General features: G+C 53.8%; 1 protein-coding gene and 1 pseudogene across 2 annotated transcripts; both read right to left on the reverse strand.

Moving 5' to 3' along the window:
* Positions 1-148: 148 nt before the first annotated feature.
* On the reverse strand, positions 149-13,189 carry LOC130837118 (taurochenodeoxycholic 6 alpha-hydroxylase-like). 2 transcript variants are annotated; one of them, XM_057709923.1, is made up of 12 exons: positions 12,978-13,189; positions 9,021-9,162; positions 8,329-8,373; positions 7,726-7,853; positions 6,618-6,742; positions 6,088-6,242; positions 5,514-5,620; positions 5,239-5,429; positions 5,009-5,142; positions 4,052-4,116; positions 3,830-3,906; positions 149-1,171 (listed from the first exon to the last, which is right to left on the reverse strand). In XM_057709923.1, exons 1-12 carry the CDS (start codon positions 13,170-13,172, stop codon positions 1,003-1,005), a joined length of 1,533 nt encoding a protein of 510 aa, XP_057565906.1. In that variant the 5' UTR covers positions 13,173-13,189; the 3' UTR covers positions 149-1,002. The 2 variants fall into 2 exon arrangements, with proteins under 2 accessions (XP_057565906.1, XP_057565912.1); XM_057709929.1 differs by lacking the exon at positions 149-1,171 and adding an exon at positions 2,775-3,635.
* On the reverse strand, positions 9,658-10,981 carry LOC130837131 (palmitoyltransferase ZDHHC4-like; annotated as a pseudogene).
* Positions 13,190-17,231: the final 4,042 nt, after the last annotated feature.

Consider the following 17,231-nt stretch of genomic DNA (forward strand, 5'->3'; position numbering starts at 1 on the left):
CAGGGGCCCTGGGACCTCATAGCCCTGCTGGGGTCCTGGCCCCCAGAACAGGTGTCATCTCCCCTCCTGGTCTCCTCCATCTTCCCTCCCTTCCCTCGGTGTCCATTCCATCCAGCTCCTTTCAAGGGAAGACACACACCCTCCATGTGACATTGTGAATTTATTCAGAGAGTGAGAAAGAGGGGAAGCCATGTGAGTGACAAACGGGCAGACCCATAACACATGGGAGAGATCGGGGCCCAGGGCGCTGGCAGTGACACGGGACTTAGCAGGTACAGCAATGGCTGCCCAAGGTGTGCTCGTCCTAGTCCCTGGAAGAGGGGAACAAGCCTGTTCTATCTGAGTGGGCCCGTGTCGTCATAAAGGTCCTGATGAAAGAGAAGGTGATGTGAGGACAGAGCAGGGGAACATTTGAAGATGCTGCTGGACTTGAATGTGGACGAGGGCCCAGGAGCCAAGGAATGCAAGCATGGCAGCTCTAGATGTGGGAGAAGGCAAAGAGAGGGATCCTCTGCTAGATCCCTGAGAGGGCGTCCAGCCACCATCGTGGCTGTGTCCAGGGGAACCCATTGCAGGCTTGGACTCCAGAGTCAGATACTTCTGACTCACAGAATAACTTTCTGCAGTTCTAAGTCCCTACGGCTGTGGTCAATTATTTTAACAGCACCAGGAAGTGAATCCAGGGACAGTCAGGCAGGCAGAAGGGAAGAAGTAGAGAGAGAGAGTAGAGAGTGGAGGAGGCAGGCGGTCAGGATGTAGGTGGACCGTCAGAGATACAGGGGGGTCAGAGACAGACGGAGAGATAACAGAGAGGGAGCCTGGAGAAAGGTGAGAAGAGAAGGGAGAGAGTGTGATAGCAGGGCAGGAGGCAGGAGATGAGGTAGGCGGGCAAGTGGGCCGAGAGAGGCAGGAAGTGGGCCAAGAGGCCAGGGCAGGGGAGAGTGACAGGGAGACAGGATGGCAGGCAGGGGCCCTCAGAGCTTGTTCTTCTCCACACAAGGATTACAGGAGCTTCCTGAGCTGCAAGTGGATCCCATTTTGGGACTTCAACACAAGTCTTGGAATGGGAACAGGGACCCTGGAGGGATCCGGTGCCAGCTCAAAGCGAAGCAAGGTCAGGGCCACGGCCACCTTCAACTCATTCATGGCAAACTGCTTCCCGATGCAGTTCCTGGGTCCGGGAGGGAAAAGGAAGTGAGCAGAGGCTTGTAATCCCTGCCGGGCACAGGGCATCCAGGGCTCTCCTCCACGGGCCCAGCCTGGATCCCTGCCTTACGGGTGACAGTGAACTTGCCTCCCAAGCCTTGGTTCACACTCTCGCCCTGACCTTCATAAAGCCCACCTCTCTCCAGAACGATGTCCTAACTCCTGCTTCTGCTCTCAACAGCGTGAAATCCTACTGGGGAGGGTCAGTGCTTAAAGCCACAGAGTCAAGTCAAATGAAGCAGTAAATGTGAATTAGCCCTTTGTTCACGCATCCACAGGCAGGTTCTGGTGTCAGGCCAGGTCAGGGTCCTGCGGGGGGCGGCGTGGGCCACACTCTCGGGCCCTCAGCATCTGTGGCAGAGAAACAGGGGCCCCAATCCGCAGCATAGACAGGACAGAGTGGTGTGAGGACGTCAGAATGGCAACAGGGCGGCTTCCTGCAGGGGCCACGGGTTAGCCACCCTCCAGCTCATGGACCCTTTGCCTCCCAGTTAATGGTCTGGCCTCCTGACTCCCCTCAACCCCTCAGTCAACCTGCCTCTGGAACCTTCCCTTTCTACGCCAGAAATGACCCTCCTCCCATCCCTTGGCCTCTCCGCTGGCCTTTTCAATCACCCTGCCTCCCCTCTGTGTCCTGAAGTAATGGCCGCTGCAGGCCTGCTGTGTCCTCCATCACAGGGAGGACATGTTCCAGGGCCTCAGGTGGCATCACTGCCCTCTTTGGTTGTTCCCCACTCACCCTGCACCTGTCCAGCTCCTCCTCCTCACTCAGCGCCTTTTGAGGGCCCCTCCCCTGATGTGTGCTGGTCACATGCTCACGGCTCTAGCCTTTGACCACCAAGCCTCACCCCTCTGCCAGCTGCACCTCTTCCTCCCTGGACCCCCAAGGCACCACTGCTGTTAACTCAAGGACACATCACCGTCCAGTGCCCAGGACTGTGCCAGGAACGTGGAAGATTCAACAATCTGCTCAATGAATGAATGAGTGAGTGAAAGAATGGGTGAATGTATGAGGTCTGTCTTGTAAGGCAAATGTACTGACCACTGCACTATGGAAACATGGCCTGTCGACCTTGAGTAGAGGTAGTTGATTCTTGACTGTGAACTCTTGGAGGCAGGGACAGTGGCTTTCATCTCTGTGTTCCCATCTCCTAGCACAGGACGTGGCACCCAGAGACAGGCGTGATAAATGGTTGTATAGTTAAATAAAGTTAGTTGAATTGAAAAAAAACCCAGACAGAATTAAGTATTAATTCCGACCTAGGAACAGAGCTGCCTGGTCCCCCTGTCCTCTAGTGGCAGCCACATGACATGCAGCCAATGTCTACAAAGAAGGACTGGACCCTGGCAGAAACCAAATCCTAGAGTCAATTCTGAATAAATTTTGCATCAAAGGTGTTCTGTGAAGGTTGATTCATCAGCTGAAAACCTCACAGAAGTATGGATTCAGGGAAAAAATTCATTTCTCCTTGTTTCTGCTAAAAAGTTACAAAGTTATGGAAGTACTATTTCAGAGGAGGATCTGCAGTCTTTGAAGATTTTCTTTCTTTTCTTTTCTCTTTATTGGAATCTAATTGCCTTACACTGCTGTGCCAGTTTTTGTTGTACAAGAAAGTGAATCAGCTGCATCTATACATATATCCCCATATCCTCTCCCTCCCGGCACTCCTTCCCATCCTCCCCATCCCAGCCCTCTGGGTCATCACCCATCATCGAGTGGATCTCCGTGTGTAATGCAGCAGCTTCCCACTAGCTATCTACTTTCCATTTGGTAGTGTATATATGAAGATTTTCACAGCAGTCATTTTGGAGTGTATCATTCAGGTCAACAGTTTTTTCAAGTGTGCTTTATAGTTTACACACCAGGAACTTTCCAAATGCATGTGTCAAATACAACACAGTGAATTTTCTCTGAAAAGCAATTGACTGTCCTCCACTTTATGCTTTTTCACTTTTTTGTTTTTCTGCCAACATGACACTCTGTAGATTGTGGGACTATGGTATATAATCAATCCCTGCTATATATAAAGAATTTAGGCAACTGGAAGATGTCATATTTATATGAAAATGCAGTCAACACTTGTTTGGGATCGCCTATAGAAATAGGGAACACACATGTTGGCGTGGGTCTCTTTTCACGGAAACTGTAAGTGATCACATACTAATCACATACATGGCTTGAAAAGTCAATACAGGAAGCCAATAGCACCGACACATGAGAGGCTGGCTGGTGAATTAAATGGAAAAGCTAGTGGGCAGGTCAGGATTGTGTGAAGAGAAAACAACCTTTAAAGATGACTGATAACTGCGGAAATCACACATCTGAAGTTTGGTTTTCATGGAAAATTCAAATGCTGAGAAGTCAGACTCCTGAAGTGACAACAGCCCCAGGAACTTTGGAATGGCAACTGACCTGGAAACATGGCTGCCTGTTGGGAAAGGCAGGAGGCCAAGGTCTCTGTGCCATGCCCTCAAGGCCTTCTTGTACATGGAGAGCCACGCCTCCTTCTAACATATCAATATACAAGGACATAACTGCATACACCACATATGAGTCTACACAGTCACACACATCAGGAAGCACCCAGTGACACCTGGCTGCCCCAAGTACAGAAAGTCTCACCTGGATCCTCCTGAGAAGGGCAGGAAGGCATGACTGTGTTGAGAAGACCCCGGTGCAAACCGGGATGGGTCAAACACCTGCAGAGAGAGCACCACGGCCGGGACACATGGGGTCACACTCCTCTCACCAATGCAAAAGGGAACAAGAATCCCGGAGCGGGGAGCAGGTAGCGGTGTTGGTCTGGAGAGAGCATCCCATCCCCTCCTCCCACAGCCATCATACCTCTGGGTTCAGCCACACCTTCGGGTTGTGGTGAAGCCCGTAAGTGGAGAGGGTGAGTGTGAGTCCTGTGGGGTGGGGAGGAGAGAGGGAGACTGATGGTATCCATGACAACAGGGGGCATATGCAGCACAAAAGCCCTGGGAGCCACCACAAGAGCCACCCTCCGTCACTCTGAATGAAAGGATGCTCTTGCAAGAGACATGGGCTGGGCGTGACAAAGCACAGGAGCACAGGTTCGGCATAGGGAAGCATAGCCCGGGATAGAGAGGGAAAAGAATTGGAGGCTTACTTTTAGGAGTAAGTGAAGTGACAACTCACATCTATCAAGTGCCATCATGAGCCCTTGGGGGAGGAGCATTAACTCATTTAATGCTCAGAGCGGCCCTCAAGGAAGGCACTCACACCCCCTTGTGCAGATGGGGCACCTGAGCCCCAGAGAGGTTAAGGGACGGGTCTGTGATCCCACAGTTAGGAGGTGGCAGGGCTGGGATTCACACCCACTGGGAGGTGAGCCAATAGGTGGACGGCAACCACAGCAGGGCTCTCAGACCTGGTCATCAGCTGCTCTCTGCATCCACCTGAGGGCCCCTCGGAGACTGGACCACCTGACCCAGGACTCGGGACTCCCTCGTTTATGCGGCCCACTGTGAGTGAACCACACCTCTACCTGCTTGTGTCTCCCTCTCTCTTAAGCTTTCACAGCTCAAGGAATTAGAATTTTAGCTCTCCTTTACAAGACCACGTTCAGGGACTAGCAATTTGCTTATGGAGCTGCTGTGAGTTCAAGTTCTGGGTCAAACAGTTTTCAAAAGTCATCCAAACCACACAGTAAATATAATTATCTTCAGGCAGAAATAATACTCATGTCATCCCAGAACTGGGAAAGCACATGTGTATTGCTCATCTCCCAAGTGGTGGTGCAGAGAGCTCAGGTCAGTGGGTGCGGTGAGGTCATACCTGCAGGTAAGGAGCGGCCATCAGGAAAGGTGATGGGCTTGCTGAGCTCTCTGCCATAAAAAGGCACTGGCGGATAGAGTCGCAGTGCCTCCTTGATGCACATGGTGGTGTAGGGCATCTGATCCAGGTGGTTCCTGAAACAAAGCGCATCCTAAGGCCGGGCAGGGCCAGACATGCAGATGTTCTCCCCTAGCAGAGGGCCAGGGCCGTCCCACCTATGGGGCTCTCACCATGTGATGCAGGCGCTATCCCCCAGCAGGCTCTGAATCTCTTCCCGGCACCTCTGCTGATGCTCAGGGTGGGAGGCCAGAGCATAGAGGAGCCAGGAGATGCCACTGGCTGTGGTGTCGTGACCCTCAAACATGAACGTGTCCACCTCAGCACGGAGGTCCGTGTCTGACAAGCTGCTTCCATTCTCCACCTGGGGAGGCAGGGAGAGCGTGCAGGGCTGGCCCTTCCTCTCTGCTTCTGGCCAAAGCCTCAGGCCTCCCCTGCCCACACTCACTCTGGCAAAGAGAAGGATGTCCAGGAAATCCAAATGCCTCTTGTTCCTCACCTTCTCCACCTCTCGCTCCTTCTGCAGGTGAGCCTTCCTCAGCTGGATCACTCTGTCTGTCCCAGAACATGGTTCCCACCAGAGCTGAGGCCTCTGGGGGCCCAGTTCCAGCTCCCACTGTAGCCCATCTGCCCCTCAGGCCCAATCTGGGTGCCAGGTGGAAGAGGGTGAGGGTGGGAGTGGGTGTGCATGGCGGGGCTGAGAGCTCCAGCATCATCTGAGGCAGGTCGGGCATCCCCTCAATAGCACAGCCTGGGGAGCCTCTGCCTGAATGCTGCTGGGAGGGGGCCTCATTCACTCATCACCAATGTGGTGACACATGTACCTCCCTGCACATCACCTGACCCCACAACATCTCGGTTCCCAACCCCTGCCCCAGGGAAGCACCCAGCGTGTGTGTGTGTGCCAGCTCCTTTAGAGGAAGCAGGAGTCTGGGCTCTGCCTGAGGGGTCCAGGCCAGGCCCTTTCACGTGTGCCTGGTGATGGGGGGGAGGGGGGAGCAGCCCAGAAGGAAAAGCAGAACCTGTGTGTTGATGGGCAAGCTGGCAGGCCCGGTGGTGCCAACGGCCTTCAGGGGTCAGTCTGTAGATGATGTCATTCTGGTGGAAGATATTCCTCAATCGGGAAAAAATCAGATATTCAAGGTCCCTGATGGCCTGGATGTAGGACTGGGAGTTCCTGGAGGGAGAGGATGCAGAAGAGACTGTCGTGGAGGGAGGCTCTGACCTGGAGACAGAGTGGGGCTCTGGGTGGGGATTCCTCAGTCAGTGGGGACAGGCCGCCCTGAGGCTTTGTCATTTCTGTCTTACAACCCTGGAGACCCTCAGTGCTTTACCAGTGGCCTGAGCAGCCAGGCTTGTCCCTGTGCAGGAGTCAGGGACCTGTGACTGAGGCAAGGTTGGTCTGGGTGGAGTTTGACTGTGGTCCATGGCTCTCTGCACGATGTTGCCTTTTGCTCTGAATAGCATCCTTGCTGACCTACCTGCCTCTCAGGGGAGTCCTCCCCAGTTGCTGAGACCAGCACCCTGCCATTGAGGGGTCCTGGTCACTGACCTGTCTGTCTGGATGCTGCCCTGGTGGCTGAAGGCGCACTTCATGATGGTGTCCAGGGTCATCAAGGAGACGTGTCCAAAGATCTCCAGATGTGCGTCTTGGCTGACGAGCTCCTCCCACTTGTCCTGTGGTGGGAGGGGGACATTCACCCTGCTCTGTTCCCACAGAAGGCCTGTGCTGACAAGGCCACGCTCTCTCTCTCTTTCTCTCTTTCAATCTTTGGATGAGATATCCTCACTTTTTATGCAGATGTGTTTCAGCAATGTAAACCTGTGACAGGTGTGTAATATGATGCCTTTGTTTTCAGAATCCTTGATTATATAGTTAACTATGTTCTCTCATAGTATTCTGAGTAAATCTTGAACTTGAGGAACAATTATGATGCTAACCACCTTGTGGCAGACTGGAAAGTGTTGTTTGTCTAGGGACCAAGGGGAAATGTTTTCTGTCCTGAGATCGGCACTGGACTGGCTATGTCCAACACAAGTAAGCACATATTTCAAGGCAAGGAAAAGCTTAAGGAGCTCTACTGGGGCTCCTAGGAAGGGTCATGAGGGTCTTCCATTCCTTTCATTCATCCAATGTTAGCTGAGACCAGGTGGTCCTCCATCCAGATAGGAGGAGGTGTTTCTCAAGGCCCAGCTTCATGAGTGTACACCTGGCCTCAGTTCCTCCCGGGAGTGGCTCTATTCCTTGCAGAAGCCCTGGGCCCCATGTCAGAGCCCACCTGAGTGCCATCCTGGGATGTCCACTCTGCCACTGAAGCTGCCATTGCCCAGGCCAGCCAGGGGCAGCTTGTGCTGCTGTGCAGGGGAATGAGCCTTGCCCTACTCCTCTCTGTTGAACATGTGGAGATGAGAGGAGAGTGGGCCCTGAAAACCCCACGACCAAGCTTTCCCTCGGTGAGGGGCACATTGTGCATTCAAGCTTGTGCCTGTGTCCTCCTCCGCGCACCCAGTTTAAGGCATCCCTGTCTCATAGTAAGTTCGGAATGCATCATGCTGGGTGGGCTGTATCTGACGGATGTCTGAGGGCACCTGTTTCTGCGAGTGGACTTTGTCATCTGTGCTGGATGTGAGTGGGTACAGGTGATGAGGGATGGACTCACCAGCATCACGCGCACAGAGTCAGCCATGAGACGCACGTAGGGCTTCAGGATGTCATAGTGGAAGGCTGGGGTCAGCATCCGCCGGTGCTGGAACCACCTCTGCCCCTCCAAGAGGAGCAATCCATTCCCTGCGCCACAGATGGGTATGATTGTGGGCCAGGCACACTGGGTCAGAGGATGACTGGGGACAGCTTGGGAGGAACCCAGGGTGTCAGAAGAAGGCACATCATGGGCAAAGGTAGGAAAGGCCAGAACAGTCCACGGTTGTGAATTTCCAGTGGCTCATGGATACAATGTGACGATGACATCTGTGTGATACAGGTTGAAAAACAGTAGGGGGCAGGCGATGGAAGGAATTAACTAAAAGTCAGGCTGAGAACATTGGAAAGGACTGAGAAGAGGGAAGAAGAGGCTGAGCTTCAGGAGGGCTCTCGGCACCATTACAAAGGTTGAGAGTTTTATTGGAAGAAGAGAAATGAGGCTTGATTGAGAGATGAGTGTGCGGAGCGGGCAGCTGACACTTGTTGTTCTCCATGAGCCACAGGGCAGCTCTTGGTAAACCTAACTGGATGGTGGACCGCAGTTGTGATTCAATGTACTCACCAATCCAGGGAATCGCGAATCTGTAGGACTCAGGAGACTTTGGATCTGAAAGGTAAGGATGGAAGGTGGAGGGGAGCAAACAAGACAGGCAGCCCCCAGAGCAGCTGTGGTCCAGACCCTGGGCTGCTTTCCCTTCCCGATGCTTGTCAGCGGGCACTCTGTCTCAAGCCACCTCCCACTTGCCTCCCATCCCCGACGCTGTCTGTCCTGGCCGTCACTTGCAGGCCCAGGAAGGCAGACTCAGTGTCCCAGGGGCAGGGCACCCACAGGGCTAAGATGGAGAATCAGCAAGAAATACAGGCTCTGTCCAATGCCACAGAGTAAGAGACAAGCCTGTGGTTTTCCTCCAATTTGTGGTGGTTTGGCCATTTCATGACCCTGGACAGGCAACAGTGAGAGGGGCCAAACCTACACCAGTGTGGACGGGGAATTGTCTTCCAGATCTGGCCTCACCTCAATTGGGTTAAATAAAGGAAAGAAAAAGGAAAGAGAAATGAGCCCCAGCCAGGGGTTTAAGCATTCAGGACAAGTCAATAATGTTGGCCTTAGGCTGGCCTGTGGGCAGGAGAATGTTTAGAAGTGTTCAGGCCTTGATGGCTGAGGTGCCAGGCTCTTGTGGAATGCCACAGACCCAGGGGCATGTAGCCAAGAGGGAGGATTTTCTCCTGCTGGGATGGGGGTTTCCCTCTCACCTGATCTCCCCAGGATCAGCTTCATGTAGTCCGGGTCGTAGACCAATACTTGAGCTTTTGTCCCCCAAAACCAGCGAGCACAGGCACGCGGGTATTTCTCTACCCTTTTCAGTAGGGCTTGAAGCTCACCCTCCGCTTGGAACTGTCACCAAGGGAAAGATACATCGTAAACCCTTCTTTGCGTTCCAGTGCTGGAGTGGGGGTGAAGGGCAGGATGGGTACAAGGAGGTCCCTCTGGATGTCTCAGCAGAACTAAGAGTTTAGAACTATTTCTCATGAGCTGGGCTCTGATGCAGACCTTGCTGGCTGTCCACCTTTGTCCCAAGACCAGATTCTGTCCCCTTGACCAGTAGAGCTATGGGCCAGCACTACGAACTGCCTGCCGAAACTTACATCAGGGATAGACTCCCTGGTGTACAGAACTTTTGGAAGTCAGTCATACCACATTTGCAGGAGCAATTTGTATCAGGTGGTAAGTAGTTTTGCCACAGAATTTTGCTTATTTAGAGAACAAAATAGATTATATTTTAACAATACATTGATATATTAAGTTCATTTTACTTACTGATTCTTATATATCTTCAGTCTGTTCCCAGTGTACATGTAAATGTTTGCTAATATGAAAGAGTGTGTGGGATGTATATGGCTATGTCAGAAAATTAAGTACTAAATTTTGTGTGTATAATATTATTTTTTTTAAATTTTTTTTATTTTTTGGGGGGTTATAATATTATTTTATATACTGAGTGTGTACCCAGTCATAGTAGAGATTCTGGATGTATACCTATGACAATAGTATTGAACTAAGGGTCTTTCTTCTCTTTAAATAAATAAATGTATAGTGTAATTAAAAGGCAGGAATACGCTTCCCATTCTTATTTCATCTTTCTCTCATGATGTACAGCAGCAGGGAGAAACATCTCGCGAAGGTTGCTCCAAAGCCCACAGGAGTGAATGTTCCGGGAAACCTGGGACTCTCCTGATGGGTGCTGGGCCACGTGGGGGCAATGCTGACACCAGGCTCGGTCACCTCCGGGCCACGCGTTGGTGGTCTAGTCGGTGGTGGCCAGGTACAGACAGAAGCACAGGTAGCTCCCCAGGAGGAACTCACCACCACAGCAAAACCCAACAGGAAGACATTCCTGGAGAAGGTCAGGAACAGGTACTGAGTAAGAAATACAGAGTCCACAACCTGCAAGTGTCCAAAGTCATCACCCTAAGTCTCCAGCTACAAGTCCGACACCACTGCCAGCTGGACCAGAAACCCAGTGCTCACCACGGCCATGGTGGCAGCCGAGGCCGTTAGGTCAAGAAGTCGAAGAGGAAGCACCTGGTGTTCCAGGCCCTGATGCAGCTGTCCACACACACACACTGATGGTGAAACCGGTGCACACACCCGGTACACACACTGCAGTGCGTGGCTCTCGCTGGTTTCCTTACAACACAAGCAGAGCCCCTCACCTCATGTTCTTTGGGAACATCACTTCACCCAATTCATAAACTTGAAGAAAGAGTAATTCACTTGCTTTTGTTATGGTACCAGGGTTAGGTACACAACTTAGGGTAACAAAACCCCAAGTTTACAATCAGCACCAGATAAGGCAGAAAAAGGTAGTACAAGGGGACCTCCAACTCTTGACAGAGGCCAAATAGTTCCCAGGGGTATTCAGCATAAACCATCCCTTGCAAGATGAGAAGCAGCATAACGAAGGTGTGGTTTCGTGTATGGAAGAGGTAAAGAAGCAGTCTCAGCGTGGCTCTCTGAAGGCATTCTGGAATCATATACGACAATATCTGCGTTCCTCTTCTGACCAGGCCTTTCGAGTGATGGATTTTCGAGCAGATGAGACCGTAACAACACCAATCAGCACAAAGCCAGGTGGAACACGAAGGGAACCAGAACGTCCATCCTGGGGATGTTTCTTTGGTTTGGATGGTTTTTAGCCGGCCGCTGTGGCATTCCTCCTCCAGACACCGAGGGGGGAGTCAAAGGGCAGCTCCTCTTGGGCAGCGGCGTGCGCCTGGCACCACAGGGGGCCCCCACAGCTGCAGGAGACGTGGCTCCTCTGGGACGCTGCATCTGGCGCCGGAACTGGCCCACTGCCGGCTGCACCAGGCCGGCGCTTCTAGGGCACATCCGCCTGAACTAAGGTTCTCATACGAGGGATAGTTTTTGTAAGTCTCCTTTTCAGGTCCCAACAACCAGAAACTTGTGTGCCCTTCCCACCGCCTGGAGGAGGCTGTTGAAACTCCTCAGTGTGGACCACAAAGGCCTTTGCACTCTGGCTTCCCCTTCTGTCTTCTTGCCTCCTGCCGGGCTGGCAACTCCACAGGACCCGTTGCTCTGCCCCCAAGATGCTGCTGCCCGTGCCCCTAGCAGGGGCTCCACCTGCTCACGCTCCTGGGCCTTTGCCCATGTTCTTCCCTCTACCTGGTGTGCCCGTCCTCTCTGCCACCGAGCGACTGCCTCTCCTCTGCTTGGAGACGCAGCTTTTCTCACCACCTCTGGATTTCTCCTCGACATTTGGTCTTAGACATGTTCCAGAGACGGGCTCTAGCAGAGGAGCTCACAGCTATGACACTGCAGACAACAGTAGCTGAATCCGTTTTGTGCTGCCTTTTGGTGAGCACTGCCTAGGAAAACAATAGTTGTGCCCTCTGCTCCTGGGAGACCCAGAAATATATCTTAATGGAGGGGGCTTGGGGTTAGGCCTTGGGAGACAGACATAGAGAGGACAAGGTGATTCCAGGTACAGGGCACATGGGAGCAGAGTCCCAGAGGCCTGAGTGCCCAGGCAGGCGGGGAGGACCTCAGATAACCTGCGTGCAGGACAGGAAGAAGGAAAGGGAAGAGAGGTACTGGACCAACCCACATGGGGCCCTGGCTGTTTCTGGTTCCTGTCTTCTGGTCCACTCTACTCGAATCATGCTGCAGAGAGAGAGAGGCCTCAGCTCCGTGCAGCCCCTGATTTTCTCCTGACATTTGTTCAGCCCACAAAGCCTTGGTGAGCCCCTGTCCATGTGGCCCCTGACTTTCCTGTGAGCCCCCACGCCCCCAGGCTAGTGCTGCCAGAGCTGGGTGGGGAGGTGCTGCCCCTCCCCCGCCTGCACGCTGCTCCTTCCCCTCCTTCCCATCCCTCCTCTCATTGGAATGACCTCCCTCTGTGCAGGCTGCTTGCTGGGTGCTGGGGGTGAGGGGGATCACACCTTAACTCCAAGAGATCATAGTCCAGTGAGTGAGGACACCGGACAGGCGACCTCACCCTGCTGATGGTGCAACTCAGATGTCAGTTCCCCTTACCTGGTGCCATCTTGAGAACCTGGCTCATATGTGCCAGCAGCTGGTCAGGGTTTAACCACTGAAATCATGAGACTGGAAAATCCCTTACTCATTACAAACCGAGCCAGTATGTGCCTGCAGCTGCCATGATTCCCCATCCAGCAGGTGGGCCTCTTTTCCTGTGACCTGACACATTCTGAGATTCCTGTCTGTCATCTCCACGGACAGTGCACCCACAGGGCACCATCCATTAGACCAATGTCTGTGCTCCCAGGCAAGCTGAGGGCTAGGCATGCAGAGAGGATGGGATTGCGGATTGAGGCAGGGAAGCATCTAGAAGCCTGTTTTGGGAGAACAGCCGAAGCTGCTCAGCCTGGAGAGCATGGAGACTCAGGATGGAACAGCCATTGCCCTCAAAGTGCGGGGCTGCCAGGACAGGCTGCAGATCTACCTGAGGAGAGAGTGACAGACCCGAGGACACCCACACAGGGTCTTGGGAGGGAGTGAGCTCCCTGGACTAGGATGAGGAGCTAAGACTTGAGAATTAAGCAGGGTTCTTTTGTGGGACCATGTGCTTATCACACAGCAAGACTCTGTCCCATGGACTTGCTGACCAGGACCATGGTCTGAGGGCCGCGGCCCTCCCTGCCCTCTACCCCCATCCCGCTCCATCCTACCTCCCGCATGTGTCCATAGAGCCAGTGGAAAGGAGGAGACGGGAACTGCTGGAGGGCTTTGAGCAGCCACTGTCTGCGCAGGTAGAGCTGTGCCGCCTTGAGCAGAAGCAGAAGCAGGCCGAGCAGGGCGGCCACCTGCAGGAGCCCAGAGATGCCGCCCAGGGCTCTGGTGGGGCTCAGCATAGAGACGCTCATGGTGCAGCGGTGTCTGGATCGCAGACTGTCCCAGACTGTGGCTGACCAGTCCTGAGCACCCAGCCTGGTGAGGGAGGATCGCCCCTCCCACTGGGGGGAGGGATAGGGTGAGGGCAGAGCTCAGACCTGGGCCTCCAGGGTTGATTAACTGTGGAGGATGCACTTTGGGAAACAGCAGGAGAAAAGCTTTCCCAGCTGGCAGTGACAATGGCAATTTCTCCGCTTTGAGCCTCAGCTTTTCCTTTGAAAAGCTGAAAAATAATTCATTTCCTATGTACCTCCTAAGAATTCTCACTCAGTCATTCACGCAACAAATATTTCTTCACCTCCCAGGATACAGGTACAAGTAGAAAACTCTATTAGTAAATAAAAATTATAAGGCTTATGCTGGAGGAATGATAGTGACTGGGCCAACCAAAAAAGGAGAAAACTGAAAAAACACAAAGAAAACAAACAAAGAAATCAAAAGAAAAGAGAATGGGGCTTTGACATGTGAATAGGAGTTTACCAGTATAGAGCGCTGCTAGGGAGATGGGCACTGAAAAAGTCATGGAGATCATATTTGTGAGAGCAATGGCTGGGAAGACCTTCATCTTCAGTCTCTTACATCACTTTGTCATCATTCTCTATCGCAAGATCCAAGCCAATGCCCATAATTTAGAAAGGAAAACACCAAAGATTTCCGTGAAGAATTACTTGGAATCCAGCTCTCTCATGAGCCTCAAATTTCCTCCTATCCTGCTCCTGGACGCAGTTTACACTCACTTGGGTGCCTACACCTGCCTCCTGCACCCAAGCTCATGACTGGTGTTTACCATAAAACCAGGGCGTGCACATTCTGGGCAAACGTCCAAACTAAAGGCCAGGGGCATGTAGCTACCGAACAGAACCTCCTCCCAGGCCAAACTTTCCCTCCTTCTCAGGTTCCTCTCAGGCTCCTGCCTCCCCTTCCCCAAAGACTCTGAACAACTAAAATTTCCAATATTGGTTTAGCAACTTGGATCAGCATAGAAAGAGTAAAGAGAGTGAGTGCCCATCATCCCACGCTCTGAGAGGGCCCAGCTGAGCTGCTCTGCACCACCTGACGCCAGGGACCTGGCAAGCTTCCTGTCCAGAACACTCCCAGCTACCTCTCCTGACCCTCCCCCAAGCACAGAGTGTCCACCTGGCTCCTTCTTGCACCAGAATGAACTAGCCCGCTGACCTAGGAACCAGGTGGGGTGGGGGCCTAGTCTGAAGTTCATGGCTACAGACAGCGGCTGGGGGAGATGCCCCTCCAGGAGGCACATGGCTGCATGACAGCACAGCACAGGGCTGCAGGGAGGTCTCCTCTGGCATCCGGGGCTCTGGACTAGGAAGGGCGGGGGTGGGACGGAAGGAGGACCTGTGTGCAGAAGCAGCAAGAGAGCAGGGCTGGGTGCAGAGAGGCTGGTGGGGGAGTGCAAGGGGCCTGGCGCTGGTCAGGGCCCAGGGTCAGCAGGACTGGGCCCCGCGGTCTCCAGGAGTGGCAGGGTTGAAGAAGCCCCTCCTTGCTCAGGGTCCCCAGGCAGACATGCCCAGGAGTTTACGTGACTCCTCTGTGGGGGTGGTGCAACCTGCTGGTCCCAGCTTCGGGTCTGCCATCCAGTCCCAGCAGCCAAGCCTCATGCCCAGCTGGTTCCTCCGAGACCCTCTGCCACAGCTTCCCATCTATGGCCTCTGAGGAGCCTGCAGGCCCTGAGTGTGAGGAAGGGCTGCCAGTGGGCTGGTGACATGGCCAGGCAGTGCCCTTCTCTAATCTCATTTGGATTAAAGTGTTGAGTTCCAAAGGCCCTTGTGCTGGACCAAGTCTGTCAGTCTTTCCTGCTCAGCACAGGATGGGCTCTGGCTGGGTCCCTCTAAAGATATCCTGAGGAAGCTACCGTGGAATAGCAGGGAGACTTCTTCCCTAGCAGGTGCCCGGTGTGAGCTTCCTCCCTCTGAGCCTTTGGAGACGAGCCCTTTCTCCTGACTCAGCTGCCATGGGAGCCTCAGGTGACAAGCAGGGTGTGGGGCACGAGGGACCCCAGAGTGAGCGGCTGCAGGGGCACTGGGACATGCTCTCTGTGCTGGGGTCCTGGCCCCACAGAGCAGGTGCCAACTCCCCTCCTCATCACCTGTCTTTCCTCCCCTTCTCTCTGTTTTCCATTTTCCATCCAGTTCCAGTCAAGGGAAGACCCAGACACTCCATGTGACATTGTGAATTTATCCAGGGAGTGGGAAAGGCAGGAAGATAGGTGAGTGACAAACAGGTAGACCCATAATACCGGGAGAGATCGGGGCCCAGGGCGCCGGCAGTGACACGGGACTTAGCAGGTATAGTAACGGCTGCCCAAGGTGTGCTCGTCCTAGTCTCTGGAAGAGGCAAGTAAGCCTGTTCTATCTGAGTGGGCCCGTGTCCTCACAAAGGTCCTTATGAAAGAGAAGGTGATGTGAAAACCCAGCAGGGGAACATTCGAAGATGCTGCTGGATTTGAATGTGGATGAGGGCCCAGGAGCCAAGGAGTGCCAGGATGGCAGCTCTAGATGTGGGAGAAGGCAAAGAGAGGGAACCTCTGCTAGATCTCTGAGAGGGCGCCCGGCCACCATCGTGGCTGTGTCCAGGGAAACCCATTGCTGACTTGTGACTCCAGAGCCGTCAGAGAATAAGTGTGTGTAGTTCTATGTCCCTGAGGCTGTGGTCAATTAGTTTATCAGGGAAAGGAAGTGAATCCAGGGACAGGCAGGCAGGCACACAGAAAGGGAGAAAGAGAGAGAGTGGAAGAGGCAGGCGATCAGGGTTTAGGTGGACAGTCAGAGATATGGGATGGGGTGGGGGTGGTAGTCAGAGACAGATGGAGAGATAACAGAGAGGGAGCCTGGAGAAAGGTGAGAGCACAAGGGCAGAGAGTCTGATGGGCAGGAGGCAGGAGATGAGGTAGACTGGCAGGTGGGCAGAGAGAAGCAGGAAGTGGCAAAGAGGCAAGGCCAGGAGAGAGTGACAGGGGGACAGGATGGCGGGCAGGAGCCCTCGGAGCTTGTCCTCGTCCCCACAAGGATTACAGGAGCTTCTTGAGCTGCAAGTGGATCCCATTTTGGGACCTCAACACAACTCTTGGAATGGGAATCGCGACCCTGGAGGGATCCAGTGTGAGCTCAAAATGAAGCAAGTTCAGGGCCATGGCCACCTTCACCTCGTTCATGGCAAACGGCTTCCCGATGCAGTTCCTTGGTCCGGGAGGGAAAAGGAAGTGAGTGGGGCTTGTAACCAGGCACAGGGCATCCAGGGCTCTCCTGCACGTGCCCCAGACCAGATCCCTGCTTTACATGCCTCTCTGAACGCGCCACCCAAGCCTTGATGGACACGCTCCCCCGACCTTTACAAGCCCACCTCTCTGCACGACTAGCTCCTAACTCTGGCCTCTGCTCTCAGCAGCACCAAATCCTCTTGGGGAGGGTCAGTGCTCTATGCCACAGAGTCAAGTGAAGCAGTAAATGTGAATTAGCCCTTTGTTCACTCATCCACAGGCAGTTTCTGGTTTCAGGCCAGGTCAGGGCACTGTAGGGGGCGGGCTGGGTCACTCTCGGGTCCCGGTCATCTGTGGAGAAACACGGGGACCCCAATCCCCAGAGAGGACAAGACAGAGTTGTGTAAGGAAGTCAGGATGGCGACAGGGAGGCTTCCTGGAGGGGCCATGGGTTAGTGACCCTCAATCTGCTGGACCATTTGCCTCCCAATGAAGGGTCCAAACTCCTGTCTCCCCTCAGCCCTTCAGTCAAGCTGCCTCTGGATCCTTTCTGTTCTACTCCAGAGACCACCCTCCTCCCATCCCTGGGGCTCCTCACTGGCCTTTTCAGTCACCCTGCCTCCCCTCCCTGTACTGAAGCCATGCAGCTCCAGGCCTGCTCTGCCCTCTACCGCAGGGAGGACACGTCCCAGTGCCTCAGCTGGCATCGTTGCCCTCTCTGGGTTGTTCCTCACTCACCACGCACCCGTCCAGCTCCTCTTCCTCACTCAGCTCCTGCTGAGGGCCCCTTCCCCCACCTCTGCCAGCCACATGC

The sequence above is a fragment of the Hippopotamus amphibius genome, chromosome 1 (assembly GCF_030028045.1).
Source record: "Hippopotamus amphibius kiboko isolate mHipAmp2 chromosome 1, mHipAmp2.hap2, whole genome shotgun sequence".
NCBI lineage: Eukaryota > Metazoa > Chordata > Mammalia > Artiodactyla > Hippopotamidae > Hippopotamus > Hippopotamus amphibius.

Bases quoted from the DNA above. Each gene is read 5' to 3' on its own strand.
- LOC130837118 (XM_057709923.1), bottom strand. From the start codon at position 13,172: ATGAGCGTCTCTATGCTGAGCCCCACCAGAGCCCTGGGCGGCATCTCT. The intron at 5,621-6,087 runs GTTCTGCTTTTC...GTTCTGGGACAG, and splicing joins GCTTGCCCATCAACACACAG to ACAGAGTGATCCAGCTGAGG. The intron at 4,117-5,008 runs GTATGACCTCAC...CCCACCCCACAG, and splicing joins TGGCCGCTCCTTACCTGCAG to GACTCACACTCACCCTCTCC.